The sequence below is a fragment of the Mesoplodon bidens genome, assembly GCF_964165515.1.
Source record: "Mesoplodon bidens genome assembly, chromosome: X".
Lineage (NCBI taxonomy): Eukaryota > Metazoa > Chordata > Mammalia > Artiodactyla > Ziphiidae > Mesoplodon > Mesoplodon bidens.
In genome coordinates, this window is record NC_138163.1 from 43,794,187 (window position 1) to 43,817,504 (window position 23,318).

Consider the following 23,318-nt stretch of genomic DNA (forward strand, 5'->3'; position numbering starts at 1 on the left):
ATCCCCCTCCTCAATATACACCTCCAACCAGCCTGCCAGTGGGCCCAAGACTCCTGGAAGTAGCTTTCCTCCTTAAAGGCTCTGCTCTGCTGTGTCTGTGCCTGTCACTCTTCCTTTGCATTATGTTTTAAAGCTTTCCAATTTGCTAGAGCAAGATGGTTGCTGGCAGGAGATCTGAGAGAGTGCATAAGAATTTATCAAAAGCTGGTAGGAAATTGCAAGAAAAATAACCTTGAGCTCGGATTTGCTGAGGAATGTGAAATTGAACAGAAATGTTCACTTGACCTAGCTGTGGCCATGTGTTCAGGATCTGAGCAAGTCAACATTTGAGGGTATGATCTACAGTCACAGTACATTACACTGGCACTGCAAAAGCAGCTAAATAGAAGCTCTCGCCTGCTCTACAGGAGCTGACGTTATCAAAGGCAATGCAGGACACAAACATGATTAGAACATATATGTAAAGCTATGTGTCATTAAGGTCACATTATGGTAGCACAAAAGTCCTGAAAATTTTGGAAACTTGGAATAGGAAGAACCACAAGCTATGGTTGTATAGGTTATGTCTTACACAAAAGCACCCAGGCAGGGGCTGATGATCTTGGAGAATGTTCAAAAGTCATAGTTGGGTAGAGAGGGTAGGGCAGAGTGTGGGAAAGGGCATCATCACCAAACAGTGAACATTTTAAAAAGTCAATGTCTGATATTTCTATCATATAAGGTGAAAGGCTAGCTCCATACAGATGAATGAAAATCTCTTGGGCATCATACATTCAGTGAAGTTTTAGACAACTATGACTACAAAAACCACATCCGTAATCTTACGATTCAAAGTAGATCAAGGGTTGAAAAGAAAACAGATTTCCACATTCCAAATTATAATGTTGTCCATATTATTCACTGCTAAAATCCCAACATCTCTTACCTAGCAGGCAGTCAATATATACTGTTTGAATGAAAGAACGTCTGAATGAATAAGTATCTTATTCATCACTTTACAGCTCACACTCTTTAGCCAGTCCTGCCAGGTGGTCTGTTACTTCCCAGTCTTCAGGATTCAGGTGCTACCTCTGTATTCGAATTGTGTTCTGTGTAGTATTCCCACCACCATTAGAGGACAGTCATTTTGCTATACCCAGCATCTAGCAGAGTACCTGCAATATAGTAGTTTTTCAATACAAAAATCAAAAAATGAATGGTGAGGGCTTCCCTGGTGGTGCAGTGGTTAAGAATCTGCCTGCCAATGCAGGGGACACAGGTTCGAGCCCTGGTCCAGGAAGATCCCACATGCTGCAGAGCAACAAAGCCCATGCACCACAACTACTGAGCCTGCACTCTAGAGCCCATGAGCCACAATTACTGAGCCCATGCACCACAACTACTGAAGCCCACACACCTAGAGCCCATGCTCCACAACAAGAGAAGACACTGCAATGAGAAGCTCGCGCACCGCAATGAAGAGTAGCCTCTGCTTGCCACAACTAGAGAAAGCCCGTGCGCAGCAAGGAAGACCCAACACAGCCAAAAATAAATTAATTTTAAAAAATGAATGGTGGGAGTGTAAATTGGTGCAGCTACTATGGAGAACAGTATGGAAGCTCCTTAAAAAATAAAAATAGAGTTACTATATGATCCAGCAATCCCACTCCTGGGTATATATCCAGAAAAGACAAAAGCTCTAATTTGAAAAGATACATGCACCCTAATGTTCATAGCAGCACTCTTTACAATAGCCAAGACATGGAAGCAACCTAAATGTCCATCAACGGATGAGTGGAAAAAGAAGATGTGGTATATATAAATAATGGAATATTACTCAGCCATAAAAAAGAATGAAATAATGCCATTGGCAGCAACATGGATGGACCTAGAGATAATCATACTAAGTGAAGTAAGTCAGACAGAGAAAGACAAATATTATATATCACTTATATGTGGAATCTAAAAATAGTACAAATTAACTTATTCACAAAAGAGAAACAGACTCATGGACATAGAAAACAAACTTACGGTTACCAAAGGGGAAGGGAGAAGAGGGGTATATTGGGAGTGTGGGATTAACAGAGGCACACTACTATATATAAAATAGAGGAACAAGAAGGACCTACTGTATAACACAGGGAGCTATATTCAATATCTTGTAATAAACTATAATGGAAAAGAATCAATAAAAGAATATAGACATATACATATATATATATATGTATAACCAAATCACTTTGCTGTACACCTGAAATGAGCACAATATTGTAAATCAATTATACTTCAATAAAAGTAAAAATTTTTTAAATTTTAAAAATGAATGGATAGGTAGACAATGAATTGATACATGATAAATGAGTGGGAAAAGACTGTTGAGAGGATAATTTGCAATAACTTCTCTGTTAATTATTTACATAGTAAATCCCAATCTGAGGTCACCTGAGCACAAGGGGAATAAAATGGTATCATCTGGGGTTCTTGAGCTGTTTGTAAAATGTTTAGCCAAAATCATATCCTCACCTGATTTGAGTAAGTGCAATGAGTGGGCACCAGAAAGCCTCCTAAGCTAAAAAAGAAAACAAAAAAAAAAACAACTATGGTTTAAAACTTGGCCCATTGCATGTTTCTATTCTTTGTCAAAATCATTTAGAAAACTATTTTTTAAAGGACCTAACTGCTTATTGTTTAAAACACATACAAACAAACAAAAAGCTCACACAGGGATTTTAAAAAATTGAAAGCAGTGAGACCATTTCCAGATACCAGGACATCCAGCCCAATTTATTAGAAAATAGCTGAATATGCATAGGAGCTATATCATCATTCTCCCTTTTGAACTTGTCTAGAGATGACAAGAATCTAAAGACCCTGTGTTTAAAAATGTGACTCACTTCATTTTAAGAAATACTTATCAAATACCAACTTTATTTCAAGAGCTAGAGAAACATTCCACAGATGAAAGACTGGCTATTCTGAGCCATCAACGGGTAAAATGAAAATTCAAAGTTCGTTTCTGGTATTATAGGCTCAGAAATGTAGGAGAAGGGATCAACAGCTATATAGCTCTTACTATGTACCAGGCAGTAGCCCAGGCATTTTACATTGACTTCTACAACAAATCAGTGTGATAGAGATTTTCCTTTATTTTAACAGTTGAGAAAACCATGACTCAGATTTTGATTGACTGCTCTGAGGTCACACAGCTGATAAATAGCAGAGCAGTACTTCAAGCCCTGTTTTGTTTGACTCCAAAACCCCTGCTCTTTCCACAATGGCAGGCTGCATCTCACTATTTCACATTGCCCTTGCCTCCTATCTTCCTCTGCATTCCAAGTTGCCTACAACAACATTGTCTCCCAAGGCAGGATTTTAGGGCAGTGATATTTACTAGAGCCATAAGTGTGTCTTAGTTCAAGGTCTTATCAAGGGCATTCAGACCTTTTGCAGGCACACCTTCTAATCAATTCGTAGAGAAAAAAAATCTATGTATCTTACATATTCTTAGGTTGACATCTAGATTATTCATCATAAGTTTAAATAGTTGCAAAGGATGTAATTTCTGGAATATGGTAAATATTGACATTTAAAATAAAACTATCCAATTACTAATTTAAACGTATCCAATGGAATCTGAATACCATAGTGATTTGTTACTCATAACCATGTATTTAAAAAATAAATGGTTAAACTCTTCTTTCTTTACGGGCAGAGAGTTTACACCTTTCCTTGCTCTCCTTGCATTCTTATTTGCATTCCACATCCCCACAGGATTTTACCCTAACGTTATAATTTTTTTGTGTTTTTAAGTCTTTTTAAATTATTGATCACCTTATATTTCTTCATAACAAAAGTATAAATTGAATTATAATTTTTTATTTTCTGTGGTCAGAGGTAATAAATGTTGAAACATTTCTTCTGAATATCATTATTATTCAATTATTAGCAGTACAAAGCTGCTCAAAAGAACACAAATATAATACAAATTTTGATAAATAACAATTAGACATAAAAATACATTTTTACTGGAAATATATTTCTTAAAGATGTTAGTGGGGCTTTTCTTCCAGCTAGTTATTATAGCCACAGAATATTGAGTAATATTCAGGGACAAGATTCAGCATCAATTATATATTTAGTTTCCATTTTTATAAAAGCACGAAGAAAACTTTTTCATATCAATAAGCATATGTGAATGAACAGAGTTTTAGTATGCCATTGTCACTCAATTTCCTTGAACTCTGAGTTAATGTCAAAAAGTTATACAATGATTTTTCATAATAGTTTTAGGGAATTCCCTGGGGGTCCAGTGGTTAGGACTCTGCACTTTCACTACTGAGGGCCCAGGTTCAACCCCTGGTAAGGGAATTAAGATCCCACAAGCCGCATGGTGCAGCCAAAAAAGCTTAAAATAAAAAAATAATATTTTTAGGGACTTCCCTGGTGATCCAGTAGTTAAGACCCTGCACTCCCAATGCAGGGGGCCCGGGTTCCATCCGTGGTCAGGGAACTAGATCTCGCATGCTGCAACTAAGAGTTCGCCTACTGCAACTAAAGATCCCGCATGCCACAAGGAAGATCCCACATGTGGCAATGAAGATCCCGTGCCACAGCTAAGACCCAGCACAGCCAAATTAATTAATTAATTAAAAATAAAAAAGATTGGTTCAACCTCATTAAAAATAATATTTTTAACAATCTGAAAACTTGCTTCAGTTCTCTTTAAACTTTATTGAAGGCAAGTAATTAGAAACCACATGACTTAGAAAAGGATTTTTACCCAAGATTACAGTCATTCAGTTTCTCAATTTCTGGAAAGTAATACTGTGGTAGGAACCTTCTGAGATGGCCCCCAATGATACCCACTTCCTGTTATTTGAATCCTATGCAGTCTTCTCCCCTTGAGTGTGAGCTAGACCTATGGACGCCTAACAAATATGGCAAAAGTGATGTCACTTGAGAGATTAGGTTATAACAATGGCTTTTCTCTCTCACATCCTTGGAGGGAAGTCTGCTGCCATTTTATGAGCTGGCTGATGGAGAGGCCCACTCCAGAAAGAACTGAGAGAGGTCTCTGGCCAATATGCCAGCAAGGGACTATGGTCCTCAGTCCAAAAGCCCACAAGGAACTGAATCCTGTCAACAACCACACAACCATGCGAGCGAGCTTGGAACAGAATACTCCCTCAGTTCACGCTTCTGATGAGACCCCACCTCTGGCTAACAACTGGATTATACCATTGTAAGAGATCTTGGGCCAGAGGCACACAACTTGCCACACCCAGATTCTTGACCCACAGAAACTGTAAGATAATAAATATTTGCTGTTTTAAGGTGCTAAATTTGGGGACAAAACCAAAAAGTCTTTACTAAGACTTGCCAAATAATTATTAAATGTACCAGTTACTGTTTTACCTCGAGGCACTTTGTTTAACCCAACATACTAAACAAAGTTCATGGAATGAAAAATAGAAATTTTATTAATTTTAATACAGCGTAACCAGTAGAACATTCTTTATGAAATGCTTTTTTCTTATCACATTTTAAATATAATTTTACCAGCATTTTGGAGCTTCAGATTTAGCAATTGATAAAAAATATCTGTCATATAGCCTAACTAGCAAAGCCAGTCATCATTTCCAAATCAACTGGCTAAATCATATTTCTTTTGTCTCAAAAAGGATGACTTGGGCTTCCCTGGTGGCTCAGTGATTAAGAATCCACCTGCCAATGCAGGGGACACGGGTTCGAGCCCTGGTCCAGGAAGATCCCACATGCCACGGAGCAACTAAGCCCGTGCACCACAACTACTCAGCCTGTACTCTAGAGCCCGTGAGCCACAATTACGGAAGCCCACGTGCCTAGAGCCCATGCTCTGCAACAAGAGAAGCCACCGCAATGAGAAGCCCCTGCACCACAATAAAGAGTAGCCCCCGCTCGCCGCAACTAGAGAAAGCCCATGTGCAGCAACGAAGACCCAACGCAGCCAAAAATAAATAAATTAAATAAATTTATTTTTTAAAAAAGGATGACTTCATTTTTCAATTCAATAAGTATATCAATACTTATTCCTATGATGATCATTTCACTTGTAAATTCTAACACTAGGATGGACAAATTAAAAGATAGAAGATAGGTAGATAGGTGGATAGATAGATAGAAAGATAGATAGATAGATGATAGATGGTAGCTAGAGCACGCAGGCTTCTTATGAGTTTGTCATCTGGATGAAATAAAGTGAGTTCAGTATTTCTTTTAGCGCTATCTTTTTGCTTTGCTTTCACAGAATTCTCTCTGAGTGATTTTTTTTTTTATCTTTGACAATAGCTGGAGAATGGAGAGGTGAGGTTGTTAAAACTGTCATCACTCCTGCCATCCCAGTATAAATTATCTCAAAACTCCAACATCAGCCTGTTTCTAATGCCAAGCCTCACCCTTAGTTTTTTTTTTAATAAATTTATTTATTTGTTTGTTTTTATTTTTGGCTGTGTTGGGTCTTCAATGCTGCGCGTGGGCTTTCTCTAGTTGCAGTGAGCAGGGGCTACTCTTCGTTGAGGTGCACGGGCTTCTCATTATTGTGGCTTCTCTTGTTGTGGAGCATGGGCTCTAGGCGCCCAGGCTTCAGTAGCTGTGGCTCGCAGGCTCTAGAGCACAGGCTTAGTAGTTGTGGCGCATGGGCTTAGTTGCTCCATGGCATGTGGAGTCTTCCTGGGCCAGGGATCGAACCTGTGTCCCCTGCATTGGCAGGAGGATTTTTAACCACTGCGCCACCAGGGAAGCCCCCCACCCTTAATTCTTAAATGGGCAAAATATATGAATCAATATTTCTCCAAATAAGATACACAAATGGCTGATGAGCACATGATAACATGCTCAATGTCATTCAGCATTAAGGAAATGTAAATCAAAACCAGAATGAGATACAACGTCATACCCACTAGCATGACTACAAAAAAAAAACATGAACTGTGATGAGTCTTGGTGAGGATGTGAAAAAATCGGAACTCTTATACATTGCTGGTGGGAATGTAAAATGGTGCAGCCACTTTAAAAAATAGTGTGACAATTCCTCATAAAGTTAAAAGTAGGGTTAGTATATAACTGAGCAATTCCACTCCTAGGTATGTCCCCAAGAGAATTAAAAACATATATCCACACAAAAACTTGCACACAAATATTCATAGCAGCATTATTCATAATAGCAAAGTGGAAACAACCCAAATGACCATCAACTGATGAATAGATAAAAAAGATGTAGTATATCCATACAATGAAATATAATATTATTCAGCCATAAGAAAGAATGAAGTATTGACAGATGCTACAACATGGATGAACCTTGAAAACATGCTAAGAGAAAGAAACCACACACAAAGGACAAATATTATATAATTCATTTATATGAAATGTTCAAAATAGACAAATCCATAGAAACAGAAGTAGATTAGTGGTTGATAGGGGCTCTGGGGAGGGGAGGGAGTGCTGGGAATTGACTGCTAATGGATACAGGGTTTTTTAGGAGTGATGAAAATGTTCTAGAATAGATAGAGGTGATGGTTTCTCAACTCTGTAAATGTATTAAAAACTAGTGAATTGTATGCTTTAAAAGATGAGGACAGCAACATTGCTATCTGTGATATCTAAGAAACCACTGCCTAACATAAGGTCATGAAAATTATTCCTATGTATTCTTCTGAGAGTTTATTTTATGGTAACAGCTTTATTGAGATATAATCCAGATACCATAAAATTCATTTTTAAAAGTATACAATTCATGTTGTTTAAGGGTACAAACTTGCAACTAGTAGTAAGTCTTAGAGATCTAATGCACAAATATTTTTGATAACTGTATTGTAATAAATATTACCATGTTTTAACTGTATTGTAATAAAATTACCATGTTTTAAAAATATTTTTGATAACTGTATTGTAATATAATTTCTTTCTATGGTAATTCCATATATTTTGTTTTCATGTAGCCCAATTTATCTTTGAACTACTTGAAATTATTTAACTAACAGGAACACAAAAGAGAGGATGAGTGTTAGTGCTCTTTGTTATATATTCATTTTATATACTTAAAGTATAGTTATGTGTGCATATAAAATTTATTACTCTAATAATTGTAGCAACTCTTCCAATTCTCAAGTAACTTTGGGAGAAATTTATAATTTTACAATGCCTTAATAAAAGATGTTTCAACATCTCAAAAAATGGTAATATATTTGCTTCTTTATTAACTCATGAAATAACAAAATCTAACATTGAGTCGAATAAGTACCTTAAATTCAACCTAGAGCTTCGTTTTCCTTTTGAACTTGTTACTCACTTAACCCAAAGCCATTTAGTCCCTCTTAGAGAACATAGAGGTATCCCTGATTTATCCATTAAGAACTGGCTAGCGGCTGTTCAGATACAGGCAATGGGCATTTCAGAAATCAACAGAATCCTCTACTTCAGTAGGGGAGGGCAGATTCCTTTGAGAATATGATGAAAGCCCAGAAAAATGCAAAACACCCAATATTTCACATACAATTTTTATAGATTTATTGACTCCATTAACTTCATCCATAGAACCAGGTATAAAAATCCCTATTCTGTGTGGTGCTGTTTTTGAACATGATCTGCTAATCCTTTAATATCATAGCTAAGCACTGTTACGTTGGAGAGCAAAGTGAAAGCCTTCATGGAATATCTGAAAGGCCAAGGAGCAAATTCTAGGTTTCACTGACTGAATGTTCACTCAAAAACCACCCCAAGACAAACACTGTAAGGCATAGCTCTCCTTTTTAAGATCTCATGTGCTAGTAAAGAAATATTTTTTTCTCCCTTACACTGTGCACTTTTGACAGTGGAGACTATATTGTCTAACCATCTTATTTGGCATTGTTTTAAGTTAAAAATTTGTGGATATAAGTCACAAGTTAATGTGGCCTCTGAAACAAAGCTCTTACTGCTGTATACATATGATGGGGCCCAAGAACTTTTTTTTAGAACATTTGAAAGTAAATTACCAATATCACATATTTCACTCAAATATTGTCATATATATTCAACTACATTATCACAGTACCATATCTCCGTCAAGAAATTTAACATTGATACACTATAATTATAATTTGGAGTCCATATTTAAATTTCCCTTGTTGTCTTTTCAAACGTGTCATTTACAGATGATAAACTGCAAGAACATTGAAGATGTGTCACTATGCACACACAGAGCCACTAGCAAAGAGTGAGAGACTTACTGATTCAAGGCATTTAATGAAATCCCTGTGCAATCATTATCTGACTACGAGGCTAACTAAACAGAGACTTCAATGGCTGCACATGACAAAGAATACAGATTTTACAGAATCAGTCAAGGATAGTCACTAAACAAACACTAAAAACCAAACTCTAGAAGAAGGGGATCAGATTTCCAGAGTAATCATATTAAATTGTTTAAAATGTCTAGTTTCAGCAAAAAACTACAAAACACACACACACACACACACACACACACACACACACACACACACAAAGAAAGTATGGTCTGTACACAGGAAAAAAAGATGTCATAGAAACAGTCCTTGAGGAAGCCCAGATGTTGGCTTTGGTAAAGACTGAACCAGCTATTTTAAATATCTTCAAATAACTAAAGGAAAACATCTAAAGAATTAAAGGAAAGTATGAGAATGATGTCTCACCAAATAGAGAATATTAATAAAGTGACAGAAATTATTTTTAAAAAGAATCAAATTGAATTTCTGGATTTGAAAAGTGCTGTAACAGAATGAAAAATTCACTAGAAGGGCTTAAAAGCAGATTTGAGCTGGCAGAAAGGATTAGCAAACTTGAAGATAATTCAATTACCATTGTCTAGACTGAGGATCAGAAAGAAAAACAGGATGAATAAAAATGAACAGAGCTTAAGAGACCTGTGAGACACCATTAAATGGCCAACATACACATAATGGGAGTCTCAGAAGTACAAAAGAGAAAAAAAGAACAGAAAGGATATTTGAAGAAATAATGAGTAAAAACTTCTCAAAAATAGTCTACACATCCAAGAGCTCAAATATTTCCTAGTAGGATAAACACAAAAAAATCCACTTCTTAGTCAACCTCTCAAAGTCAAAGACAAAGAAAAAATCTTGAAAGTAGGAAAATTAAAAGATAACTGATTTCCCATCAGAAACAATGGGCACTAGAAGTCAGTGTGATGACATATACAAAATGTTTAAAGCAAAAGACTGACAACCAAGAATTCTATATCCAGCAAAAATATCCTTAAATGAGGGAAAAATAGACATTGTCAAGTACACAAAGACTGAGAGAATTAATGGCCAGAAGACCGGTCCTACAAGAAATGCTAAAAAGAGTTCTTCAGGCTGAAATGAAAGAACACTAGAGAGTAGGAAGAAAGAAAGAAAGAAAGAAAGAAAGAAAGAAAGAAAGAAAGAAAGAAAGCACCAGAAAAGGTAATTGCATAGATAAATATAAAATACAACACAAATCTTATTTGGGGGGAACTTTTTTTTCTCTCTAACTTGAAAGATAACTGCATAATTCAATAATTATATGAGTGTTTTGATGGGGTTATAATGTATAATATATAAAGGAACAGTTTGTATATCAGTAATAGCACAAAGGAGGAGGGAAGGAATGGAGCTATATGGTAGCAAAGTTTTTACATGTGATTGGAATCAGGTTGGTATTAATCCAAAGTAGATTGTATTTTAAGATGTTAATTGTAATCCCTGGGCCAAGCACTAAGAAGATAACTTTTAATATAGTAAATGAAACAAGAGAATTAAAAGGTATATTAGAAAATATCTATTTAACACATAAGAGGTCAATAATGGAGGAATAGAGGAACAAAAAATACATGCAACATATAGAAAATGGCAAAATGGCAGATGTAAATCCTACTTTATCAGTAATTACTTTAAATGTAACTAGATTAAGCAAAGCAGTTAAAAGGCAGAGATTGCCAGACTCTGTATAAGAAACACACATGTTCCAACTATATGCTGTCTACAGGAAACACATTTTAGATTCAAAGATACAAATAGAATGTAAGTAAGAGTGGGAAAAGATATATGATGCAAACAGTAACCAAAAGAGAGCTAAGTGGCTATAATAATTATCAGACAAAATAGAATTTAAGACAAAATTTGTTACTAGAGAAAACAAAGGACATTTTATAACTATAAAAAGGTGAATCTATCATGAAGATTTAACAATTATTAACACATTTCCACCTATCTACAGAGCTGAAAAATACATGAAGCAAAAACTGACAGAACTGAAGGGAGAAATAGAAATTTAACAATAACAGTTGAAGAATTTATTACCCCACTTTCAGTAACGGACAGAACTAGATAAATGACCAAAAAGGAAATAGAATACTTGGACAACACTATAAGCCAACTAGACCTAATGGACATCTATCTATAGAACATGCCATACAACAACAGCAGAATATATGTTCTTCTGAACTGCACATGGAATATTCTCCAAGATAGATTATATGTTAGCTCATAAAATAAGCCTCCCTAAATTTTTAAAGGATTGAAATAATAAAAAGTATGTTCTGCAAACATACTTGGGAATATAATGAAATTAAATTAGATATCAAAAACAAAATAAAATTTCAGAAGTTCACACATAAATGGATAGTAGAGAAGACACTGCAAAATAACTAGTTCAAAGAAGAAATCACAAGGGAAGTTAGAAAATACTTTGAGATGAATGAAAGGGAGAGTACAGTATATGCCAAGTTTCCTCAGAAACATTTATAATTGTAAATCTTATGTTAAAAAGGAAATAAGATTTCAAATCAATAACTTAAATTTCCACCTTTATGAAACTAGAAAAAGAATAGCAAACTAAATTCAAAGCAAGCAGAAAGAAAAAACATAGTAAATTGTTTATTAATAAAATATTTATAGATTTAGCTCTCCATATTTAAGTCATGACTCATTTTGAGTTAACTTTTGTATTTGTGTGAAGTAAAGATCAAGGTTCTTTTTTCTTTTCTTCTTGTGGAAGTCCAACTATTCCAAAACAATTTGTCGAAAAGAAAAGATTACCCTTTCCAAGTTGAATTGCCTTGACACCTTTCTTGAAAGTCAATTGCATATGTGCATATGCATGCATTTATTTCTGGACTGTCTTGTTTTGTTCAATTGATCTTCAATGCCAATTTGTTCTTTTTCAAAATTAACTATTTTACATCTTTTGTATTTATATATAAATTTGAGAAGCAGCTTGTCAATTTCTTCAAAAATGCCAACTGAGATTTGACTGAAATTGTATTGAATCTCTAAATCAATTTGAAAAGAATTGCCATCCTAACTATATTTAGTCTTCCAATTCATGAATATGCCGTATCTCTATATTTATTTGTCTTCTTTAGTTTATCTCAGTAATCTTTCACAGTTTTCAGTGTTAAAAAACATGTATATTTTTGTCATACTTATTCCTAAGGATTTTACATTTTAAATGAAACTGTTTTTAAATTAATATTTCCTCATTGTTTATTGCTGCTATATAGAATATGACTGATTTGTATCTGGTTCTGTTTGATAGATTTTTTTCTCCTCATTATGTATCATATTTTCCTGCTTCTTGGCATTTTAGATAAATTTTTATTGGATACCAGACATTGTGAATTTTACCTTATTGGGTGCTAGCTATTTTTGTATTGTTTTAAATATTCTTGAGCTTTATTCTGGAAATAGTTTGATCCCACTGAGTCTTGCTTTTAAGCTTTATTTGGCAGGACTAAATACACCTTTAGTCTAGGGCAGTTCTGTACAATAAAAATTTTATGCAAGTCCCAAATATGTGCCACATATGTTACATTTTCTAGTAGCCACATTAAAATATAGTGAAGAGAAACTGGTAAAATTAATTTTAATTATATATAAATACATTACATGTATAATATATTATATTGATACCCAAACCAGAAAAAGCAGTACAGAAAATTAAAAATTATAGACCAATATCTTTTATGAACATAGACATGGAAATCCTCAACAAAGCATTAGCATATTGAATCCAGCAATGTATAAAAAGAACACACCATAATCAAATGGGATTTATCCCAGGAATGCAAAGTAATCCGTTATATTAATAGTCAAAAGAAGAAAAACCCTATGATCATATCAATTGATGCAGAAAAAGTGTTTGACAAACTTCAACATACATTTATGATTTTTTTTAAAAGATGTCTTGGCAAACTTGGAATAGAATGTAACTTGCACAACCTGAGCCACAGAACCTACAGCTGACTAAATGGTGAAAGATTGAAGACTTTCTAAGATCAGTTAAAAATGTATATCTGCTTTCAGTACTTCTATTCCACATTGTACTGGAGATCCTAGACAATGCAATAAGGGAAGGAAAAACATTAAAGCCATACAGATTGGAAAGGAAGAATAAAACTATCTCATGATTCTGTATAAAGAAAACCCTAAAAAATCTATTAAAAACTTGATAGAATAAAAAAATGAATTTAGCAAGGCCACAGACTACAAGGTCAATACACAAAAATCAACCATATACTAACAATAAACAATTGGAAATAAATTTTAAAAGACAGTACCATTGTAAATTGTTGCAAAGGAAATGTAATACTTAGGTATATGCTTAACAAATCATTATAGGACTTACACAGTAAAAACTGCAAAACATGGATGAAAGAAATGACATACTCTGTTCATGGATTGGAAGACTCAGCAGAATAAATATGCTTTCACTCAGCGTAAGGTTTTCAAGGTTCATCCACGTTGTGGTATGTATCAATACTTCATTCCTTTTTAAGGCTGGATAATAATAATAATGTACCACATTTTGTTTACCCTTTTATCAGTTGATGAATATTTGGGTTGTTTTTACTCTTCGGCTATTATGAATAATGCTGCTGAACATTTGTGTACAAGTCTTTGTGTAGAATGTGTTTTCATTTCTCTTGGGTATGTAGCAAGGAGTGAAATTGCTGGGTCATATGGTAACTCTATGTTTAACCATTTGAGGAATTGCCATATTGTTTTCCAAAGTAGCTGCACCATTTCACATTCTCACCAGCAGTCTGTGGATCTACAGATCCTCACCTACACTGGTTATTATTTGTCTTTTTTAAATTATTATATCTATCCTAGCAGGTATAAAATGGTATCTCATTGTGGTTTTGATTTGAGTATACCTAATGACCAATGATTTGGGGCATCTTTTCATGTGCTTGTTGGCCATTTGTATGTCTTCTTTCTGGAAATGTCTATTCAAGTGCTTTGCCCATTTTTAAATTGGTTTATTTGTATTTTTATTGTTGAATTATAATTGTTTTTTATAAAGGCACAAGTCCCTTATCAGACATATGATATTTAATTACTTTCTCTTATTCTGTGGGTTTTCTCTTCATTTTCTTCATGGTGTCCTTTGAACTACAAAGTTTTTAACTTTAAGTCCAATTTGACAATTTTTTTCCCTTTGTTCCTTGGCTTTTGGTGTCATCTCTAAGAAACCATTGTTTTACCCAAGGTCATGAGGATTTACTCCTAAACTTTCTTCTTAAAGTTTTATAGTTTTTATCTATTAAATTTAGTTCTATGACTCATTTTGAGTTGAATTTTGTATGTGGTATGAGGTAGGAGTCCAACTTCATTCTTTTGAATGTGGATAGACAGTAGACCCAGCATGACCAACTGATTGTCAAAGGCGCAAAAGCAACTCAGTGGAAGAACAATAGCCTTTTCAGCAAATGGCAAATGGATACCCACAGGCAAAACAAACAAACAAACAAAAAACCCTCAATGTAAACTTCACCCCTTAAGCAAAAATGAGCTCAAAGTTGATCATAGAGCTAAATGCAAATCTTACAACTATAAAACTTGTAGAGGAAAACATAAGAGAAATCTTCATGACCCCGGGTTAGGTAAAGAGTTCTTAGACATAATACCAAAAGCATAATCCATTAAAAATTTGATAAATTTGATTTCATTGAAATTAAAACACTTTGTTCTATGAAAGACACCATTAAGTAAATGAAAAGATAACACGCAAACTGAGAGAACACATTTGCAATTTACATTCCTGACAAAGAGCTAGTATCCAGAATATATTTTAAAACTATCTAAATGCACCTGTAAGCAAGCAAAGTACCTAGTAAAAATGGGCAAAGGATCTAAACAGACACCTCACCACAGAGGATATCTATATAGCACATAAGCATATGAAAAGATGCTCAACTTCATTCCAATTTGGAAAATACAAATTAAAACCATAATGAGATACCACTACTTAATCTGTTAGAATAGTTAAACTTTAAAAAACTTGACAAATGCTAAGAAGGATACAGAGCAAGTGGTGAGAATGAAACATGGTACAGCCACTCTGGAAAACAGTTTGGCAGTTTATTATAAAGTTAAATGTACACTTACTTCATGATCCAGCAATATCACTCCTAGATATTTAAGCCAGGGGAATTAAACTTATGTTCACAGAAAGACCTGTACATGAATGTTCACAGCAGCTTTATTCACAATTATTAAAAACTGGAAACAACCCAAATGTTCTTTAATGGGTGAATGAATAAGCAAACTGTGGTACATCCACACAACAAGAAACTACTCAGCGATAAAAGGCAATAGATTATCGATACATACAAAACCAGATGAATCTCGAAGATATTAATGCTGAGTGAAATAAGCCAGTCCCAGAAGGTTACCTACTGTATGATTCCATTTATATGACATTTTGGAAAAAGTAAACTAAAAGAATGGAGAATGGAGCAGTGGTTGCCAGGGGGGTTCGAGAGAGTTTGATTACAAAGGGGCAACATTAGGTAATTTGGGGGGTTGATGGAACTGTTGTGTATCCTGATTGTGGTGGTGATTACATTAGTCCTTCCAGGTCTTAAAACTCCTAGAAATGTATGCCTGTGTGTGTGTGTGTGTGTGTGTCTTAATTAGGACAGTGCTTATACAGATATATACACTCATCAAAACTCATTGAACACTTAAAATAGATGAATTTTACTGTGTAAATCATACCTCAATAATGTTGATTTTTTAAAAAAACATAAAGTCTCTCCACACCAATCCTACTCCTTAAAAATAACTACAATTTAGTGTGTACCTGTCTAGAATATGTAAGCATGTAATATAAAGGGGTTTTCAGTTGGATAAAGGGTATCATTTTACACAATATATATTGCTCTTTATGTTGCTTTTTTCACTTAGAGGTCTTATAAATATATGGATAAATGCATATATACGATATGTTTTTCTACATATAAAATGTTGATAGAGCTACTATATTTTTAATAGTTTGATTATAAGCCATTTTGTGGATGTGACATCATTTATTTAAGCAGTCTCCCACTGTTGGATATTTAGGTTGTTGCCAGTTGTTTTGCTCTTACAAGCTGCAGTGCTAGAGAACAGCCCTGCGTATACATCTTTTTGCAAGTATATCGATAAGATAAATTTCTAATTGTAGGATTACTGGGTCGTAAGGTAAGTGTAATTTGAATTTTTATAGCTACTGACAGATTGCCCTCTGTAGAAGCAAGTAGAACTTTGAGAATGAGTCGGGTGCATTTTGCATTTTCCCATCCCAAATCACTGAACTTCTCTCTTTCATAGGATCATGCCGATATTGAGTGGAAGTTTGCAAGGACAAAGCTCTGGATGAGTTACTTCGATGAAGGTGGCACCTTGCCACCTCCTTTCAACATCATCCCCAGCCCCAAGTCATTTCTATACCTTGGTAACTGGTTCAACAACACCTTCTGCCCCCAAAGAGACCCTGATGGTAGACGGAGAAGGCACAACTTGAGAAGCTTCACAGTAAGGCTTTTAAAAATTATGTTTCTTTGTAAACACAAATGTTTTCTCCTTTCCCTCCTTTGTAACATTCCCTATCTTGAACATCTTAAAACTACTCCAACCTACAGATGCTTTGGGGGGTTGTCAGGCAGTTGCTCCTGTGTCATGTCCCAGTCCTAATGTTTAGAAATATATTCGAGTGGACGGGCTGCTGGGAGACTGCTGATGTAACCTCTCTGTCCATTTTCAATGGCAGGAACGTCATGCTGACAGCCTGATACAGAATCAACATTACCAGGTAAAGCTTCTTCATAGGGACTAAGCACAATAGTTCTTGGTCAGTTGTGTGAACTTGGACAAATCACTTTCCCTCACTGATCCTCAGTTTCCTCGTCTGTAAAATAAGGATGATAAAACTTAAATTGTAGTTGTGAGAACTGAGTGGCGAGTATGTATGTATGGTTGTGTGTGTGTGTGTGTGTGTGTGTCCTGGCACAGTGCCTGACACATTGCATTAAGTGGTAGCTATCATCATCACCATTACTAACACAAAGCAGGGTGACCATGTGTATACCATTCCCAGAGGCTAAGTTAAAAGAGGCCATCCCTGTAAAGGGGAAGTATAGATTGCCTCTAAGAAAAGTGTCTTGATTATGTAATTAGTGGACATTGAAATCATCAGACTCTGTGACACTGAAGAATGACTTTCTCAACTTTATAAAAGGAAGAAAACCTCTCATCTTACTAGGAAGTTTCAAGTTTAATCTAGCCTGAAGGGAAAGGATATTGACTGTGACCATTCAAGGATTATTCTGCTCTCATTATTCCATGAATGTGTATCCGTGTTTACCTTATGCTTGGGTGGAAAATTTTCCTTTCGGGTAAATTTGATCTCACTGGCCCACTCTGCCACCAAATTTGGACACATAATAAATTCTTCATTTAGCCAATGGACTTAACTGGGGGGTTTTGTAGAAAATGCCTGGATCCTGTGAGGATTTTCCAATGCAAAGACAGTCTAAGCATATTTTATTTCCTGTGTATGTTTCTTATTTTACTGAGAGTCCAAGAAGGAAACTGAATGCTTCTTCATGTTTTTGTTTAAATTCCAGGAAGTTATCAGGAATTTAGTCAAAAGATATGTGGCAGCTATGATAAGAAATTCCAAAACAAATGAGGGACTAACAGAAGAAAATTTTAAGGTAATTTGATCATAAAGTGGTTTAATTCTTCATTCACATTTCTTAAGCATCATTCAATCTTCACAGTGTTTGAGGTTTCTGGTGATGGAATTTCAACAGCCTATGATACAGCAAAACCAGCTACAATTCTTATTCTCTCTCTTAGAATAGTCTGTCATCCAGTAGATGGATAGATTTTTACCAATGTCTGTCATACCACAATCAGCTTTATGAATAATAAAAATATGCATTCTTTTAATATTCTGAGTTTTTCTCAGTATGGGAATTGAGTGCTTTAAATGATATGGCATGGGTGTGTGATGAGAAGAAAGATAGCGAAGGGGAGATGCCTAGAGATTTAAAGGCCTTCTTTAAATAAGATAAAGACAAAAAGTCTATTATTAAATCTAACATTTATGAAACCCTACCATTACACATTTTTGGCTGTCACATTGGGATGCTATTGGCATCTAGTGAGTAGAGACCAGGGTTGTTGCTAAAAATCCTACAATGCACAGCACAGCTCCCAACAGCAAAGAATTACCACACTCAACATGTCAATTGGTTGAGAAACCCTATCCTAGAACACATATATGTTTTCTAAGGAACATAAGAAGGCTGTTATCCTAATCCATAGACATAACTCATTGGTTGAGGGCCTGCTATACGCCAAGCACTCTGCTAGGTGCTGGGGCACAGTCATGAGCAAGATATAACCAGCCCCTACTCTCTCGTGGAGTCACACACAATAATAATAGAGGCGAATGACTGAGTATTCTAACAGGATCAACACAGGGTGCTGTAGAGACATAGAAATGGGGGGACACCCAACTGGGACTTGGGGATTTGAGGCAGGCTTTCCAGAGGAAGCCATGTTTAAGCTGAGGTTTGAAGGAGGAGCCAGATAAAGGAGAGTTGGGGAGAAGAATGTTCCAGACAGAGAAAACAGCACATGCAAAGGCCCAGAGGCAAGAGAGAATATGTCCATACAGGTGGACAGTAAAAAGCCTGGGGAAAGAGCAGGAAGGAATGAAATGGGAGAGATCGACATGTACTAGACCTTGAAAAACCTTGTAGTCTGTGGTATGGCATTTTTCCTTTTTCCTAAGGTCAGCGACAAGTTACTAAAAAGTGTTAAGCAAGAGAACGACATGATCAGATATAAACTTTTCAAAGATGGTTTTTAAAAGCGCGATCTAGTATCTAGGCAACCAGTTAGAGATAGAAGACATTTCACAGGCACTTGAATAAACAAGGTTCCCTGGCCCAAAACAGCAGTCTCATCTCCTGACATTCCACTTCCCTAGTTTTATTCCTGAGAGTCCTAAAAGCTTTTTCCTCTTCAGTAGTACTTTTCTATTTAGATTCCAATGAGAGCCCTACTCTGATACCTTCATTGTTGATTAACACTTCAGTCTGTTGGCGTGCTCCTGATAGGGAAGTTCTGAAATCAACTTTACCAATTGCACATTTTTTTCCCAATGGCCAGCTCTGCCCACAGCATTGTTAATATGTTTTTCTTGTGCTGGAATAATGTGAGATTTTTCTGGTAGTTCATGTACCTTGTGATTTGCAGTGAGGCGAAACCTGGAACATTCCGAAGGATACTCAATGTGCCTATTTCAAACTAAAGACCAAGCTTCTTAACATGACGTGCCTTCTCTCTTGCCCTAGGAATTAAAGCAGGACATTTCCAGCTTTCGATATGAAGTGCTTGACCTCTTGGGAAACAGGAAACACCAAAGGAGAAGTTTTTCCACTAGCAGCACTGAATTTTCTCAGAGAGATGATACCAATGATGGCAGTGGCGGGGCTCGGGCCAAATCCAAGAGTGTCTCTTTCAATTTAGGCTGCAAGAAAAAAGCCTGCCATGGGCCACCTCTCGTCAGGACCATGCCAAGAGTTGGTGGTGCCCAAGGGAAGTCAAAAGCTGAGTCATCAAGCAAACGCTCCTTCATGGGTCCCTCTCTCAAGAAACTGGGTCTCCTTTTCTCCAAGTTTAATGGTCATATGTCTGAACCCAGTTCAGAGCCGATGTACACAATTTCTGATGGAATCGTTCAGCCACATTATATGTGGCAGGATATCAAATATTCTCAGATGGAGAAAGGGAAAGCAGAGTCCTGTTCTCAAAGGGAAATTAACCTCAGTGAGGTAGAATTAGGTGACGCCCGGGGCGCTGCTCAGAGCAGTGAATGCCCTCTAGCCTGTTCCAGCTCTCTTCACTGCGCATCCAGCATCTGCTCCTCAAATTCTAAACTTTTAGACTCCTCAGAGGATGTATTTGAAACTTGGGGAGAGGCTTGTGACCTGCTCATGCACAAATGGGGTGATGGACAGGAAGACCAAGTTACAACTCGGCTCTAAGTCAAGCCGGTATCACCTGTTCTGGAACTCAGAAAATTTCTAATTTCTTTGCTCTCAGAGGTGACATAGAATATGATGCCCTCACTGCCCCCCACTAGACAGGAGAGTGAAACTCCTATTGTTTTCACCATCTTTTATAGCCACATTCTTCATTTTTTGTTCTTGTTATTATTATGACTATTATTTGCCTTTTTATACCTACAAACACTAAGTCCATTTCAAAACCAACTGAAGAGGTGTTTGCCCCTCATCAGCAGAGGTGCAGTCGGGTGCTTAAACCTTTGGCTTTGCTTTTCTTACCCTTGCTTCCTTGAAGCTCCAGGTGCCACTTTGCTACTGTCGCTGCCGCACAGATTCCTGACCTTCCTCAGGATCTCACACCATTTCCCCACAGGGCTGAGGGCTGTGCTCAGCAGTCCCCACCAGCTATCAGATAAGGCAAACTAACTTGCCTATCTTTGTTGCCCTTCAGTGCTCCATGCTGCCCATTCTGGTTCAATGAACAGCATCAAAAGGAAACTGAATAGACTCCAAAGAATTGTCAGCTTGTGGTTTCTAGGTATAACTGGACTTCGTGTTGTTTTTGCTTTTAAATACTACAGCTTCTCCTTATCATGGGGGCTGTTGAATTTGTTTCTTAAAGATTTGTGAGTTTCCTAATGTATGCCAATGAATATTTACCCCATAGTATATGTCATATCTAATAAGTTAGTAAATTCCTTTCCTGTGTTTGTGTATTTCAGTTAGATTATATTTTAAAATTTGATAGTATTGAGATTAGTATTTAGGATGCGTACTGTTTTTTAAAAACTTCTACTCTACTCTAATCAACAGTTACTACATCTCATACATTGGCAAGAAAAAATAATTAGCTGGTATATTTATAGGGTCCTATCTACTGTTGATAGTTTTAATCAGCACTGCTATCAAAAGCATTTCTAAGATAAAAGCCTGGATTTGAAAATATTTTTTAACAGAAAAATGACATCTTGTTGAGGTGTCAGAATCTGAAAACAGCACCTTCATTTTTTTTTTTTTTTTTTTTTTTTTTTTTTTTTTTTTTTGCGGTACGCGGGCCTCTCACTGCCGCGGCCTCTCCCGTTGCGGAGCACAGGCTCCGGACGCGCAGGCCCAGCGGCCATGGCTCACGGGCCCAGCCGCTCCGCGGCATGTGGGACCCTCCCAGACCGGGGCACGAACCCGTGTCCCCTGCATCGGCAGGCGGACTCCCAACCACTGCGCCACCAGGGAAGCCCCAGCACCTTCATTTTAATTAATTGCTTTCTGATAAAACAACAACAACAAAAAAAAACAATTTTAGGTCTAGATAACTTGATTCAAGTTGCAGTTTTACTGTTCAGTGGGGGCAGTGGAATTGTGTGTGTAAACTCATGTTAGATATATAACATAACAACCCTAGTGAATTCATGGAACTATAGACATGATCCAAATTCTACTGTCTTCAAAGAAAACTGCATTATACATCAAAACAAATGATTTTCCACAGCTTAGGAGTACCTCATCAGAACACATAGGTAAATGTTAAAAAATGAAGCCCATAATGCGTATGGTCACCATGTTAGGTCCAGTAACCATCAACTGATTACCTGCTAAACAAGGGCGGTTTTTGCCAATGTTAGCACAAAGGTATCCCCAACTTACACAATAACACATGGCCTGAAATAGCCCAAGGTCTGGGTCCTGGTGATTAAATTAATGGGTAGCTCAAAAAAGTAAGAAACTTAATTAGTTGTCACCCTGTTCTTGTATTCAATAAATGTCAACAGTAATAGGAAAACATCTAAATTCATGTGTATACTTTCTGGCAAAATTAAGTGACATGAAGCATTCTCAAACAATGCAAATATGCTTCCAAAATAGTTTTTTTTTTTTTTTTTTTTTTTTTGCGGTACGCGGGCCTCTCACTGTTGTGGCCTCTCCTGCTGCGGAGCACAGGCTCCAGACGTGCAGGCTCAGCGGCCATGGCTCATGGGCCCAGCCGCTCCACGGCATGTGGGATCCTCCCGGACTGGGGCACGAACCCGTGTCCCCTGCATCGGTAGGCGGACTCTCAACCACTGCGCCACCAGGGAAGCCCCCAAAATAGTTTTTGACAGTGTAGTTTCTGTTATTTGAATTGATTCCCATTCTAGCCCTAACTTTGGTGACTAACAAAATATTCTACATGAAAAAGACACAAACTGGGGATGATGGGGAAACAAGAGGAGGTGTTGAAGAACAAAGCTCAGATCCAAGAAAAAGTGATCAAGAGAACAAGCTGCATCAAGATCCATTTGGTAAGACATTATCACAAAATAATTCCTTGATCATACCTAAAGTGATCATTTACTCAAATCCAACTTCTCTCCTGCTTCTCTAAGTGGGACTATCATAAGTGGCCCTGACATCAGTAACAGGTTACTTTCCAGAAGGAAGGTTTCTAAAGTTACAGAGTCAACTTTCTCAACTGTCAAATTCACTTTGAATAATAAATAGCACCTGGGCTACATTCCTAACTCATATTGATGGCACCAGAAACCAATACATGGCCCTATTTCATCAAAAAAAAGAGTATGTCTTTCTCACAAATGCATGTACTTGTGATGACCTAGGTTTCATTGTTCCGGCAGTTACTTTATCAATTTGTTGGAAAACAAGGGTAGCCAGAGATAGAGCCATGGTCCAAAATACACTCTTCTCTCAGTTATGTTCTAAAGAGAGAATATGTGTAAATCATAATAGCCAATCTCTACTACTGAAAGAAACCAGTGTCATATTTCATGGGCAGTACATTCCTTTTCAGATCTTCTCAGGGTTACTGTCTTTATGACTTGGGCTTAAGATTTCACTAACTGTGCTGAGGCCTAGCTATGTTGGGGATTGAAGCCAGTTAGCTGTTAAAGCTAATCAGCTATTGTCCTAACTTCCGTGATGGTGACACCAACATTTTTTTTAACTCTAACTCTAGTAG

General features: G+C 36.6%; 1 protein-coding gene across 1 annotated transcript in view; it reads left to right on the forward strand.

Moving 5' to 3' along the window:
* The window catches only part of TRPC5 (transient receptor potential cation channel subfamily C member 5), a gene marked incomplete at its 3' end in the record, with an annotated part of 134,392 nt that extends 114,045 nt beyond the window's left edge, over nucleotides 1–20,347 (forward strand). Inside the window, exons 7-10 of the mRNA XM_081221373.1 lie at nucleotides 16,617–16,820; nucleotides 17,056–17,097; nucleotides 17,912–18,001; nucleotides 19,655–20,347. Coding sequence (XP_081077499.1) covers nucleotides 16,617–16,820; nucleotides 17,056–17,097; nucleotides 17,912–18,001; nucleotides 19,655–20,347 — 1,029 coding nt within the window. The remainder of the gene's footprint in view (nucleotides 1–16,616; nucleotides 16,821–17,055; nucleotides 17,098–17,911; nucleotides 18,002–19,654) is intronic.
* Between the last annotated feature and the right edge of the window lie 2,971 nt (nucleotides 20,348–23,318).